At 42.9% G+C, this 14969-nt stretch overlaps 1 protein-coding gene across 6 annotated transcripts in view; it reads right to left on the reverse strand.

Moving 5' to 3' along the window:
* Nucleotides 1-6706: 6706 nt before the first annotated feature.
* Nucleotides 6707-14969, reverse strand: part of Drp2 (dystrophin related protein 2) — a 50023-nt gene continuing 41760 nt past the window's right edge. For all 6 annotated transcript variants that reach the window (XM_070040066.1, XM_070040068.1, XM_070040069.1 and 3 more), the window contains 7 exons: nt 14166-14302; nt 13796-13861; nt 13464-13529; nt 12568-12711; nt 10038-10275; nt 8515-8635; nt 6707-8193 (listed from right to left, as the gene is read on the reverse strand). In XM_070040066.1, the coding sequence (XP_069896167.1) occupies nt 8069-8193; nt 8515-8635; nt 10038-10275; nt 12568-12711; nt 13464-13529; nt 13796-13861; nt 14166-14302 (897 nt within the window). In that variant the 3' untranslated portion in view covers nt 6707-8068. The remainder of the gene's footprint in view (nt 8194-8514; nt 8636-10037; nt 10276-12567; nt 12712-13463; nt 13530-13795; nt 13862-14165; nt 14303-14969) is intronic.

Here is a 14969-nt window from a genome sequence, read left to right on the forward strand (position 1 = left end):
TTCTAAAGTTACACTATTATGATTGTATGATGTGTTTTTAAGCAAAATAAAAAAATTAAAAATCCTTTAAAATTCTGTCAACTTTTGGGAGGGATGTTGGAAAGGTTTTGCTAGGCAAGTTCTCTGCCACTAGCTAAATCCCCAGGCCCTAATTGCTATCCTGCTCTGATCTGCTCTTTTCTTTTCTTTTCCCTTTTACTGATCCTGGGACTTGAACCCAGGGCTTGGGTGCTGTCCCTGAGCCTCTTTGCGCTCAAGGCTAGTATTCTACCACAGCACCAGTGCCAGCTTTTTTGAGTAGTTTATTGGAGATATGAGTCTCACAGAGACTTTTCTACCTGGGCTGACTTCAAACCACAATCCTCAGATCTCAGCCTCCTGAGTAGCTAGGATTACAGACATGAGCCACCAGTGCCTGGCTGCTGTTATCTTCTTAAACATATTTAAACAAGAAACATACTCATACCACAAGTAGACAAGAGAAAGCTCTGTCTTGTTTCTTTCAGGGTGATGTAACAAAAATATAGCAGGGTAATTTATAAGCAATATGTTCATTGTTCATAGTTCTAGAGTTTGGGAAGTCCAAAATTAAGGCATCAGCCAATGCAATGTAGCCTAGAATGCCAGACAGCTTATTTGCGTATGTCTGCTTCAAAGACACTGCTATCTTGAGCAACCTTACCATGATGAGAGGCAAACAAGGCTCCCTCCAGCGTCTTATAAGGGTACTAAGTTCATTGAGTGACCCTAGACATCCTCCTAAGTTTCACCCATTAGGATCAGCACATTGCAGGTGATATTTTATGTGAATTTAAGGGTCACATTTAAACCACAGCATTTTATGATTAGGAAATGACAAGGTGCATCTCCTTCCAAAGAAGAAGCATAAGTTCTAAAGAATGGGGAAAACCAAAGGATACAGAGGAGTGATACAAATGGCAGCTCTGGTATTTGGATTGATTTATGATGGAATGAACAGTTCTGCCACTTCCCCTGGGCAAGCCCTATACCTCTTAGATACTCTTATTTCCACAGTAAGGGTGGTAATACACATCATCATGAAGCATCTAAGGGTTTTCTAGACATAGCCCAGCTAGCCGCAGATGTGGTCCTAACTGACAAAAAAGTACTGCTCTAGGAAATGTATTCTTAGTATGCTTCCCTCACTGCCCCAATCTGTATATAAGGGCAACCACCTACTCATTCTATTACATGGTAATTCAACCCAAACTTACTAAGGTGGCATTCAGGAGTAAGCAAGGTAGAAGAGCTCTCATAGAGCTCTGTCCAATATTGTAGCCTGAAAGCAGCCAGAGCTCTGCTGAGATGCAGGGTGATGAGTCTGACAACTTGAGGGGGGAGTTAGAGTGTCTTCAGTGCCCTTCTGCCCCCTCTGTTGCCACTTCTCAATGTATTCCATGGGATACATTCACTACTGCCCTTGTCATCAGCTTTGCTTCTTCCTCTCCACCCTACTTGAACACATGGGTATGCATACAGATGTGCACACATTCCTCATGACGTTTTCTTTTATAATAGCTCAATGATTCTGACTTTTGTCAGAATCAGAAGAAAGGCAATCTTGTGAGAGGTGACTACAACATGGTTCTTCATTTGCCTTCCTATAAAGGCTGGCTACCATGAAATAATTTCTCATCTGTTTCCCACATTTCAAAGGGTATAGGCCTTTCTGCTAGGTGGGTTAGGTATAAGCCATAAAACTGCTGCACTGGTGTCTTCTCAATTACTCAACTCCAGGTCATTCCATCAGTTATGCTGCAAATGAGACAATGGACCTAGGGAGCTGAAATGATCACTAATTTTGCATTCACTCTGTGTGTATGTGTGTATGTGTTAGTACTGGGGCTTGAACCTAGGGCCTGGGCTCTACCTCTGGGTTTCTTGTGCTTAAGTCTAGTGCTCTACCTCCACTTTGGCTTTTTGGTAGTTTTTATTGGAGATAAAAGTTTCAGGGCCTTTTTTTGCCTGTGCTGGATTTAAACCATGATCCTCAGATTTCAACCTTTTGAGAAGCTAAATTATAGACATTAGCCACTGGCATCTGGCTTGAGTGTCTGGTTTTATCACCAGAAGATTTCCTGACAATTCTGAAGATGTAGTTTTAAAAGACTTTAAAATATCTCAGCAATTGTTTTAATTAATATTAATGGATTACATGTTGAAAGGATACATTTGGTTATTAAATTTTTGCCTGTTTTTACTTTTAAACTATTTAGAAAATTTTAAATCATGTACATGATATGCCATTTCTACTGGACAGTACCACTATGGATTGGTGAGAAATGAGAGATTGGTGATAGGGAAGAGGGACAGAAAAGGTTTTATTTTGCCATGAAATGGCAAACTCTATCTGTATATATGAAAATGTAACAATAAAATCTGTTAAATTTGTTTCAGAATGGGGGAGAGAAAGGAAGAGTGATAGAATGGGTGATAGTGGTAGAATATGATGGGATACATTATATTCATGTATGGAAGTTCACAATGAAACCCTCCTCCATACAACTAATGTACGCTAATAAAAAATCCATTTGTTTTTTTTTGCGGGGGGGGCCTGGTCGTGGGGCCTGAACTCTGGGTCTGGGTGCTGTCCCTCAGCTCTTCAGCTCAAGGCTAGCGCTCTACCACTTGAGCCACAGTGCCACTTCCAGCTTTTTTCTTTTTGCTTATGTGGTGCTGAGGAATTGAACCCAGGGCCTCGAGCATGCAAGGCAAGTGCTCTACCACTGAGCCACCTTCCCAGCCCCCAAAAAATCTGTTTGTTTTTTTTTAAAGCTTCTGTGCCTGGCGTTGGTAGCGCATGCCTGTAATCCTAGCTACTCAGGAGGATGAGATCATGGTTCTAAGCCACCCATGCAGGAAAGTCCAGGAGACTCTTATCTCCAATTAACCACCAGAATACTGGAAGTGGATCTGTGGCTTACAGTGATAGAACACTAGCCTTGAGCAAAAGAGGTCAAGGACAGTGCCTTGTTCAAGCTCCATAACTGACAAAAAAGAAGCTTCAGTACAGCAAAAAAATACTTACCAGAATCGAGACAACCTACAGAATGGAATGAAAATCTTTACAAACCATTTATCTCATAAAGGATTAATATCCAGAATATAGAAAGAGCTAAAAAAATTAAAGACAAAATAATAAATAATCCAATTAATAAGTAGGCAAATGAATTAAGCAGCTGGTTCTTAAGAGAAGAGCAAATGGCCAAAACAGATATAAAGAAATATTCAACTTTCTCAGCCATAAAGAAAATGCAAATCAATTTTCATAAATGCATATAGAGTGTTGGGATCATGTTTTTCACCTAGAATATAGACCTTAATAATAATAATTAAATATAATAGGAGGACTGTTGGGAAGAACTAGTGGGATGGGGACTTGGAAAAGTAGAGGGCGATGGGGGAATTGAAGTTATATGAATATGGAAATAGCATAATGAATCCACTAAAATCTATAATAAAAGATTGTTGTGGATGAAAATAAGGAAGAAGAGTGTGAATTTATCAAGGTACGTCATGTATTATCGACTATCATATACTATGGACATCATGTACTATGGAACAATCACAGTGAATCTCTTGTATAATTAGTATAGTCTAATAATTTTTTTAAAGCTGGGCACCAGAACCAGTGGCTGTGCTGGTAATCCTAGTTATTCAAGAGGCTGAGATCTGAGGATCACAGTTTGAAGCCATCCCAGGCAGGAAAGTCTGTGAGACCTCTTATTTCCCATTAACCACCAAAAAGTCAGAAGTAGAGCTATGTATGGCTCTATTGGTAGACTGCCCAGGCACTGAGCTCAAGCTCAGGATTAGAAAAAAAATTAAAGAGATATCACATATAATCAATTCATAGGGACATTTTAACAACAAATACATATATAGCCAAAATCTCAGAATAAAGAATAGAACTTTAGTGGGAGAACAACAAAGGAGGGGGTAAACAATACTCAACAAGAAATGTACTCATTACCTTACTCATGTAACTGTAACCCCTCTGTACAGTATCTTTACAATAAAATAAAAATTAAAAAGAATAGATCTTTATTCAATAAATATAACTTTATGAAAACTCACTGGAATGTCCTAATTTTTCTTATATTGATTCAGCTGATGGGAAAATTCAGATTGGTAAGGATGCAATGTAGGAACCATTACTCTCTAGAATTCATTCTGTGAGGTGAAAACTAGCTAATTTGGGGGAAGATCTACCTATCCAAGCAACAGTGGTACATGGGGCCAAAGAGGATGTCTTTTTAATACCATAGGTGTTGCTCTTAATCTGGTGCCTTATGTTTTTTTCAGTGTTCTTGTCGCTTCTTGATTCAACCTTTCTTCCCACCCCCAAAGAAGAAAATTGTATAAAATATCAGATCAGAATAACCAAAAGAACCAAAGTAACTAAATACAAATTTATTCTTCAAAGCAGAATTCAAGGATAAAGGAAAAAAGCACCACTGTGAGTGGCAATCGAAGTTAACCAATATGCTCCAGCCCTGCCTCTTCATCCCAATCTTTTCTACACTGGCCCATCCTTGCCAAGTTCCTTACGCAATTCTCATCCTTATGACCAGTTTTTGCAGCTTCAGTCTGCCCTCAGTCCTGCCCTGGGAACAACAAGGAATTCTATCAGATCCCCTCCCAAGGACAGCAGCTGTGGCAGAAGATAGACACTGGAAGTGGAGCTTTGAGCCTTTTGCTCTCACACAGCCACTGGTATTAAAACAGTAGAAGTCACTGAAGTATTTCTTTGTTTTCAAGGGCTATGTTCTGGCAGGAAGGCCCAAAGATAGAACTGCCCAGCTGAGGAGCCATGTCTCCACATCCCTAGAGCAGTACCCTCAGTTTATCTCCCTGTTTGTGTTAAGGCAGATATATTCTTTGTTATCTGTCAAATATGTCAAGGGGAATTGGATGGAATGCTTATCCAGAAAGGCTCCCAGAGACTACAATGCTTCCATTGAGAATATAAGCTCAAAGAATGATCTAGCCTGAAGCTGGCTACACATGTAGCTCAAATCCTTTTTAAACATACACCTCAGGCAGTAGGGGTATTCTTTAAAATAAATCTAGTGAGAAATCATATCTCAGAACTGGACTTTGCTTAACCTCTTGGTTCCTTATTTCCACAGTCAACTAGCCCAGTTCCTGGGATACCAGAAACTCAATAGAGAAGGGTTTAGAAGGAAATGAGCACTTGAGAATCTTGAATCCAACTTTTCCATTTTGGAGGAAGGACGTATGTGTTCTGGAGTAGGATACTTTCTAGGAAATCCTATCACAGCCTAATATCCTCCAGCCAGTCCACATTCCCAAACAATTGCCACTTAATGTGAATCACAGGTAGGCTTACAATGGCTTTTTGGCCGATTCAAATTCTGTCCAGAATAAATTGTCAGTCTGAACTGTTCTCTACTATTTGACAACAACTCCAGCAAACATTCACATTCCTGATCACTGAGGCTAATTTCACAAGTCAGTAGGCTACCAACCCAACAACTCCATTCACCACCTTCCAGTACAGGATCATACATTACATAGTACACCTTTAAGAGACATGATACGTAATGGATATCTAACAACATACAATGCATTTTGGTAAATCCACCGCCAGTGTAGATACACAATGCCCACAGATCCATTTGCCTCACTGTGGGCAGACTGCCCAAACATGAAGCAGCAACTGTCACTGGACCCTTGAACAGTATACTCACCTCAGGCATTACATGTAAACACAAGATAGCAAAATGTCACTGACTCCCTTAGTGAGAATTCATCTCTTCACCTGCTGCTTCAATCCACCTACAGCCCAAATCCTACATAACAAAATCTATGTCTTTTCTACCATGCCTGGCCCATTAAAGTTACCTCACGCTCTCAGCAGCCCCAAAGCTTTTGGGTGGGGTAGGGGTTAAAGAAATAACTTTCTTGATAAAAGATTGTTCCATAATATCTGTCATTTACAAGTTTCTAATGGTTTACTCCTGCTCAGAATCTACACTCCTACAAAGATGTCCCACTCTGATGTTCAGGCTCTGTATTATAAGCCTACCTATCTCCTGCTCACCATGCATGGCTAGAGACCTTAAAACAGGGGCAGATATTGGGACATGAGATCTGACACTATGAACCTGTGGCTTAGTGAAGGGACTCCTTGGCTTCAGAACCCAAGTGGCTATCCAACTTTCCCCAGATCAGATTGATCTAGGTTCCTAGAAGTTTTCCCTACTGGATACTACCTGATTATAGTACAATACTCCAAATGTGTCACTCTTTGATAATGTTGGCAATCACTGCTTTCCTTAAGTCCCTGAGCTAGATTTTAGGAGCTGAAAGGAGCCAGAAGATGTATTCTTGTCTTAGCATGGCAAAGATTTTTTGCTTTGAATAGGATGGATGAACATAGATCTTCTCTATTTTGGCACCTGAATCATTGTTAATGGATATCCAGAAAATTTCATCCAAGTCCAGGTGTCAAAGGGGACAAGTTTGGAATAAGTGAAGAGAACAGAATGACTGTTCTGTTACAACTCCCCTGTGGCCAAAGGCTCTTGTTATTTTGATCTTGAGGGCAGCTTAGCCCAAATAACAATGCAGAGGCCTTTTAGGGGAACAGCCAAGATGATTAATCTCTCTTTCCAACTAGAGGCTGAGTCTAACAAAGAGCAAGGCAGAACATTAATACTTCAAGCAGTATTAGAATTTAATATGTGAGTGAGGCTGAGAGAGCACTGATGTACAGTAGATATGTAGAATAGATATATATGTATATAAACTCAGGCAAATAAGTCTACTGCAGGGCTCTGGGGAAATAATTCTTGGTAGAAAGCAGCCTAAGTGGGTTCTGACTCAGTTCCAAGTTTCCAAGCCTAATCCTTTCACCCCTACACTACTATCTACTTTGAACAGTTGCTGGATAAAGAAGTCATGGTATATGTGGCTTAGGAAGAGTTAGTTCGGTTTGAGGATTGGTTCACTTTCCAGAGTTATTCACAAGAAGGCCTTGTCATCTGAGTAGAAAGCACCCAGTGTTCTGATTCATGACCAGTGGCTCCTAGGAAGAAATCTCTAGTCAGAAGGGCCATTTGCAACTGCCTTATGATTAGCTGGGGGGTAACGCCAGCCACCTCACCTGATTTAGACTAAGACAGAAAAAGGTCACAGCCTAAAGGGTCAGGCACCCCAGGGTGAAGATCCCCTTGCTGAGCAAGCTGTCACTGATCCATCCCCCAAGTATAGAAGACATACTTAAATAGGTTAGACTGAGTTTCTAGAGAATCTCAGGGTGGGTCTCTTGAAATGCTGAAGCCTTGAAGAAAGAGGAAGATCAGGGAAAAATTCTCAGCCCACAAATATTTCTTTAATGCTTCCAAATGAAAGGTGGAAATAGAAACCAGAATGAACTGTTTCCGCCTCATAGAAGGTCTGCCAGGGACTAAGGCAGAAGGAACTGAAAATACTGGAGGAGGAAACAACATGGAGGCAGAATTCTAAGGGTTAAGGTTATGCCTTGGAGCTGAAGTAACAAAGCACACACTTCCCAGACTTATTCAGGGCACTATGGAGGGGAGTCTCCGAGATACCTTTTCACTTTCCTGAATTAGTAGGGCCAATCTCTATGGATTTATAATACTGGTGCCCTGAAGCCATTAGGACTCTCTCTGTCCATAATCCCATGGAGAAAAAAGGTAGTAGCCACTGTACACTGCTTAGTTCTGCAAGGCAATTTCTCTGTTCCCCATCTGAATGAGAAAAGTGCAATTTACCTGGGCTGCAACAGCAAGGTAATGTAAGGGACAGGTCTCAAACTTGAGAAAGGACACGTTTGTAGAGTTAGAGGAATCATGTCTCTCTGTCCCTTCTCTTCCACCCCTCCTCCACCACACCCACCTCACATACAACCAGATCCCTGTTGCTGTCTGGAGCCCAAATAACTCTGGTTATTGCAGGACCAGTGGGGACTGGAAAGGTTGGGTGAAGGCTGAGGGAAGGATTTGACCAGAACCAGGAAAGGGCTATGGACTATAAGGATGGGGATCTTGTTCCATCAAGAGGCCATCAAGGTGTTGGCAGTCACATCAGAGCTTCGTACACTGGGGAAGGCATGGCGGAGCTTCTCCATGATGTCTTCCAGGCACAGGCTGACATCCTGGCTCTTTGATCCCACATCATCTGAGTTAGGAAAGAGAGATTGAGGAAAATAATAACATGATACTCCTTTGAGTAAAAGCAGGACACCATAGTAGGATATTACCAGCTGAAGTGCCAACCTAAAGCAGGTGCATTTTCCCATTGCAATGATGCATATGTAGGAGGCACTCACAATATCTCCTATATTTATAGGAGCAAATCAGTCAATCAACCAATCATCTCTGAACCTAAGCTTAAAATCAAGAGGGGGAACTAGTCCCAGTCCTAGCAGAACCTAGGGCAGGAAATCTAGGCAGGAAAACCCCATGAAAGGAAAGGACTAGGAGGAGCTGGGGAACATACCTGCAGCCTCAGTGTCTGGAGTAGTCTGTCCCTTCTCCTGGCGGTGACTGCTTTCTGACTGCTGTGGAGAGGAAGCTAGGGACGAGCCTGCAGAGCCATTGCCATCTGACTCGGTGGGTGGCTAGCAAGAAGTAAGGTATGATTAAGTGGATTTGCCTTCCTGACGTTACTTTGACAGACTCTTCAGCTTAGAAGGGAACTTAGAGACCTCATGTTCATCTCTACCTTTAGACTTTAAGAAGCTTTGGCACCCAGCAGTGGCTTCCCCCTTTAGGAAACTTCTTAAAATATTCCATTACCATTAACTTCTTCCTTTAGCAACACATGTCAAAGGTTCCTAGTTCTTGAGAGATGGCAGGGCACCTAAAGGTCTCTTGCTATCTTTTCAGCTATATATAAACTATTTAGAAGCCAATTTTCTCTGGAAATATAGAATTGCACACCTGGTCTTCGGTTCATGACATAACAGCATGTGCTAGAACTCTCTCCAGGAATTCATTTAGAAAATATCTTTTGGAAGATCTGGGGAGAAGGTAGAGGGCAAGAAGTACTATTGCCTGCTACACATAATGACAATAAAGGGTAACATTTATGAAGAGTATACTGTATTTCTGGCATAATGAATTCATTATCTCATAATGAACAATTGAGGTTAACTATATTGACCACAATTCTGTGAAGTTGGTATTATAATTATTCCTGCTTTACAGATGAGAAACTGGATCTGAGTGAGGTTAATTTTCCTAACACCCTATAGTAACTAACTGGAAGAGCCATATTCAAATCCATGGCTGTCTGATTCTAGAGCTATACTAGTTCTCAGAGAAAAAAGAGGCAGAAAGTAACTTTATTGCAATAATCTTTCTCTTGCCAAACATGTACAACTTGCTTCTTTCTAGTAGCTGCTGTACTAGCAAAATTAATGTTCTGGATGACATTTGAAGTTTGTTCTATCAGTACCAATTTCCAATGGGGTTGTGAAGAGATGAGTCTTTCAAAGTCCTTCCTCTCATCCTAGCCAGATACTGGTGGTTCATGCCTATAATCCTACATACTCAGGATGCTAAGATCTAAGGATTGTGGTTCTAGGCCAGACTATACAGAAAAGTTTATGATACTCTTATCTCCAATTAACCAGCAAAAAGATTAAGTGGAGCTGTGGCTCAAGTGATTGAGTACCAGCCTTGAGCAAAAAAAGCCAAGGGGCAATGCCCAGGTCCTGAGTTCAAGCCCCAGCACCAGCAAACACACAACAAAGATGTCCTCCCTCTGACCCAAACCCTTTAGTAGCTTGAGAGTGACACATAAGTGATGTAGAAATTAGATAACAAACAACTGAGGATATGTCCCTATTAGCCCTTCCTTCCACTTTCCTCCCCAACTGCCAGCCCCGTTCTCTTCAGAAAGTCACTTGACAGCCATAGCTAAGAAGCTGATTTTTCTTCCTTTTTGCTGCACTCCCAAACCCTACTTTCCATACCAATGTTCAGAACTGCTCAGATTCCTTCAGTCTCCAGCCTCACCTGCAAAAGCAGTTCCCTCAAACGCTGCAGCTGAGATTCTAGCTGCTTGTTGTGGTCCTCGAGGATCTGCATGCGAGTCTCCAGGCGGCTCTTGTGCTGCCGGAGGATCCTGGCTTCAGCCAGAAGCTCCTCATTGTTGTGGTCCTGTGCTGCCTCAGTGGAACCCTCAGCCAGGGTAGGGGCCTCAGCCGCCTCCTCATGCTGCCATTTCAGACGCCTCAGCTCTCCCTGGAGAATCCTGCCAAGGAAGGACAAAGAAGTCAAGACATATGATTCCCAAGGGTAAGCAATCCCTGTGCTTCCTCAGCCCATTCCCCACTCAGAGCCCTGCTGTTGTTAAACGGCCACATCCGCTTCTTCTCCAGCATGTGTATCATGTACTCTGCTCTTCTGAGACCTCTGTGCAAATAGAGCTGACATTCACATAAGAAATGGCTCAGGGCTTTGATGTGCTGCTTCAGGGATTAATTCTGACCTTCAAATCAGGCAGAAACATGGTCTGCAAATAAAAGAAGCACTAGGCCCAATGACTCACCTACTCACTTTCTAGACATTTAAATTCCAGGGGATATCATAACATAAATAAGAGACCATTCATTTTGCTTCTTCTCTCTATAACTTACCTCCTGTGTGACCCACATTGCAGGCACACGCTGGATCATCAAGGAAACAGATTCCAAAGGAATAGACTGCTTTGGGGAACATGACTCTTTTGTGGGGGTCACTGTAATAGAATCACTGCCTGCCCAACATTTCTAAGGGTCTTCTCCCTGCTACTCTTTTTTTTTTTGTCAGTTGTGGGGCTTAAACTCTAGCTTGGGCACTGTCCCTGCACTCTTCAGCTCAAGGCCAGGGCTTTAACACTTGAACCACTTCTGGTTTTCTAGTGGTTAACTGGAGATAAGAGTCTCACGGATTTTTCTGCCCAGTCTGGCTTTGAATTGTGATCCTCACATCTCAGCCTCCAGAGTAGCTAGGATTACAGCCATGAGCCACCAGCACCCAGCTCCCTGCTACTCTTTAATGCAAAGTTTCTCAAACTGTTCTTAGCAAGAAACCAAAAATTTCCCCCCACTCAGTTGTGGAATGATATGTGTGGTTTTAATATGTATGACTAGGTCCACTAGCAAACATCACCTGTAGCCTATTCACTACGATAGGTCCTGTAATTATGGGTTTGGATGTTCATAGAAAAGTCAGATTGTTATAGAAGTTCTGAAAAGGTAACTTTTCTATTTCTATATTTATCTTTGCAGACTTCCTCCTGGGCATGCCTCCTCCGAAGAACACAGTTTGAAAGACTTAAAATGTGTGGGCTGTGTACTGGTGACATGGACATCTCCTGGCCGCCTGTGAGACATGAAGAAACTCAGCCCCCTACCTGTCAATCAGAATCTGTATTTTCCGATTGCCCTGAGTGTACAGCTAATGTTTGTGGAGTGCTGTTCTAATAGGTGCTGCAGATTCTACTTCCTCCCTCAAAGTGGCTCAAATCTTCCTCAGGTGACTGCTGCCACCCCTATTATATGGAGATAAATGCCATCCTTGTAATCTTTGCTTTCCCTCTTCCAGTCCTCAAATGTTGTATGTAATGTCACAGTGCTCTGGGATACTTTGTGTGATAAGTATCTCTCTACTTCCAGCACAGAAAGTTCTTAGAAACCAGGAGGAGAAGGCTATTTTTATGCTAGTACAGAGGCTAGGATTCAGGGCCAGGGTGCTGTTCCTTAGCTTTTTCACTCAAGACTAGAGCTCTACCACTTGAGCCATACTTTCACGTCTGGCTTTTTGTTGGTTAATTGGAGATAAGAGTCTCACAGACTTTCTTGTCCAGGATGACTTTGAACTGTGATCCTCAGACCTCAGCTCTTGAGTGGCTAGGATTACTACAATCAGCCACTGGCACCTTGCTTGTATTTGTTTGTATTCTCTATTCTTCTTCTTCTTTTTTTTTTTTTTTGCAGTCATGGAGCTTGAATTTAGGGCCTAGACATTTTCCCTGAGCTTTTTTTTTGGGGGGGGGGGGTCTGGTCGTGGGGCCTGAACTCTGGGCCTGGGCGCTGTCCCTCAGCTCTTCAGCTCAAGGCAAGCGCTCTACCACTTGAGCCACAGCGCCACTTCCGGCTTTTTGCTTATGTGGTGCTGAGGAATCCAACCCAGGGTCTCAGGCATGCAAGGCAAGCGCTCTACCACTGAGCCACCTTCCCAGCTCTGTATTCTCTATTCTTGTATGTAGTAGGTACTTGGAAAAACTGGAGTTACAAGGGCTCTTATAATAAGAGTCATTACTATTTATTGAGTCCTTAAAGCCAAGCACTGAGCTAACACATTATAGGCTGATCTTGTTTGGTCTTCACAGTTGACTTTGAGTTCACAATAATTATCATTATCCCCATTTTACAGATCAGGAAATGGAGGATCATGGAGTATAAGTAACTAGTTATACTAATAAGATGTGGAAGTGCTAGGATTTAAAATGAAACTGTCTGCATCAGGAACTCATACACATTCCAGCCATGACTATACCCACCGGTTCTCATCTTCTAAGTGGGCCAGGATTTTCTCTAGTTCCCCCTTGCTTTCTGTGGCCATGCTGCATGGAACCTGCTGTCCAAAGGCTGGCTCCCGATCTGTGATAGGGCTGGAATGTCGTAACAGGTACTGGTCCTCATCTCTGCATGGGTGTTGGGAGAAGAAAGGAAGTAGGCAAGTATCGAATAGAGAAACCACTCAGGGGTTCAGCTCTCAACTGAGGACTCATGCCAGATAATTGGATTTTAAGTCTCATAAAGAGGAAAATGCCACAAGATCACACTGGGGAAGGGTGGAAATGTTCAAAGGTGGCAACAGCTGTAATTTGGGCAATGAGAGAGTATTTCCAGAATGCTGCAGCTTCTGAGTTCTACAGCTCCCTGAGATATACTGAACAAATAAGTTCCTAGTCTGCCCTCCTTTCCTTACCCACCTCTAAGAAGGATCTGATCCCAGTCAGGATCAGATTGTTCCCTGCAAGCACCTGCCTCTAGATCATCTGTGCAAGCCAGCTCTAGGGAGCTAGAGATGCAGGGCTCCTCCTCGGGCCTTCTTTTGGCCATACTTGAGTCAAATTGGTATGGTACTAGATGTGGTTTTGGTATCTTGAGCAGAAAAAACATAGCTGCTTTTGAAACTTAGATGAAGGTACAATCTTTTCTTGAAGTTGGCAGAGAACGCCTGGGCTGATTGCAGGGAGGTTGTTGATAGAGGGAAAGACTGCTTGTCTTACTAAATGCTTTGCCTAGGAAGAAGCCCACCCTCCTGGGAGGAGACAATGACCCTAACCACCACCCTGGCTCCCATTCCCCTAGGGATATACCCTTCTCAACCAGTGGCAGAAGGTTCTCAAGAAGAGCTATTTCTGGAAACATAGCAGCTGTGGAAACTCACATGCTGTCATCTGGGGACAGGCTGTCGTTAAAGAAGGAACAATTTTGACTTTCCATCTCAGCAAGCCTGGAAGGAAAGACCAGAAACAGGAAGGAAAACTAGATGTGAGGACTGCTTTCATCTCAAGCATCTTAACCCCACAATAGAATCACTAGATTTGGGAGCTACCGAAATCACTCCTAAGTGTTGGGCTTTGCTGTCTAATTCTCATTTTACTGTGTACATCCCTTGGTCCTTATTCAAATCTCCTTGTCCAGATTAAAAAAAAACCCTCCCTGTGGTCTTCCTACAATCCCACCCCCACCCCAACCTACATCCAAACCTGCTGGTACCTGCTAGCAAAATGCTCAATGCGAGAGTGTGTGTCAGCATGTGGCAACATCGGGGATGAAGCTGGCCTGGAAGAAAGCAGCAAAGACAGATAATCAAACAATTGGGCAGCTACACAGCTTGTTTCCTCATGACCCCCACCACTTCTGTTTTCCACATAGTGGAGATGGACAAGTTTTAATGGAACAAGATCATGACTGGATTCTGGTCTATTTCTCAGGCCCTAGTCTAGGCTACACCCAAGTTGAATTGCCCTGACACTGATAGGATTTACCCTGGAACACTCTGTTAGCTCACCTAGGACACAGCCCCTTCACATACACCATATCATCAAGCCTGCTTGTAGCCCCTACTCAGCCACCTGGTACTCACGTCTCACTGCAGTCAGCTTCCAGCACCGATTGTACAGGCAGATAACCTCGCTGAGGATGTTTGCTGAAATAATGCTTTGAGCGGAATTTGTTCTTTAAGGTTGTAGCAAAGTCCCTCATGTTCTCACTGGAGGTGGTCTAGGGGGTGAGATAGGATAGAGAGACTCATCTTGTTGCCTTCCAGATGTTCTGAGAAGTTGTGTCAGATCCATCAGAGCACTAAACGCCTAATTCTTTTCTATTTTTTCTTTTTCCCTTCTTCCCCTCCTCTTTCTATTTTTTCTTTCTCTTTCCTCCCTTCCTCCTTCCCTCCCTCCTTTCTCTCTTTCTTTCTTTTCCTTCCTTCCTTCCTTCCTTCCTTCCTTCCTTCCTTCCTTCCTTCCTTCCTTTCTTCTTTCCTTTCTTTCTCTTTTTCTCTTTCTCTCCCTCCCTTCCTCCCTCTCTCCCTCCCTCTGTCCCTCCCTCCCTCTCTCCCTCCCTCTCTCCCTCCCTCTGTCCCTCCCTCCCTCCCTCCCTTCCTTCCTTCCTTCCATTTGTTCTTTCTGTGCTGGAGATTAAACCCAGAGCCTCATATGCTCCACCACTTGAGTTCACCCCCCCAGAACTTTCATTTGTACTTTTAAAAATTTCTGGAGTTGGCTCTGTGGCTCAGGTGGTAGAGCGCTAGCCTTGAGCTGAAGAGCTGAGGGACAGCGCCCAGGCCCAGAGTTTAGCCCCACTACCAACAATAAACAAACAAATAAACAAATAAAAAATTCTGTGCCAGTAGTAGTGTTTGAACTTAGAGCTTGAATGCTGTCCCTTA

The sequence above is a fragment of the Dipodomys merriami genome, unplaced genomic scaffold, assembly GCF_024711535.1.
Source record: "Dipodomys merriami isolate MVZ:Mamm:240054 unplaced genomic scaffold, mDipMer1.0.p SCAF_3, whole genome shotgun sequence".
Classification (NCBI taxonomy): domain Eukaryota; kingdom Metazoa; phylum Chordata; class Mammalia; order Rodentia; family Heteromyidae; genus Dipodomys; species Dipodomys merriami.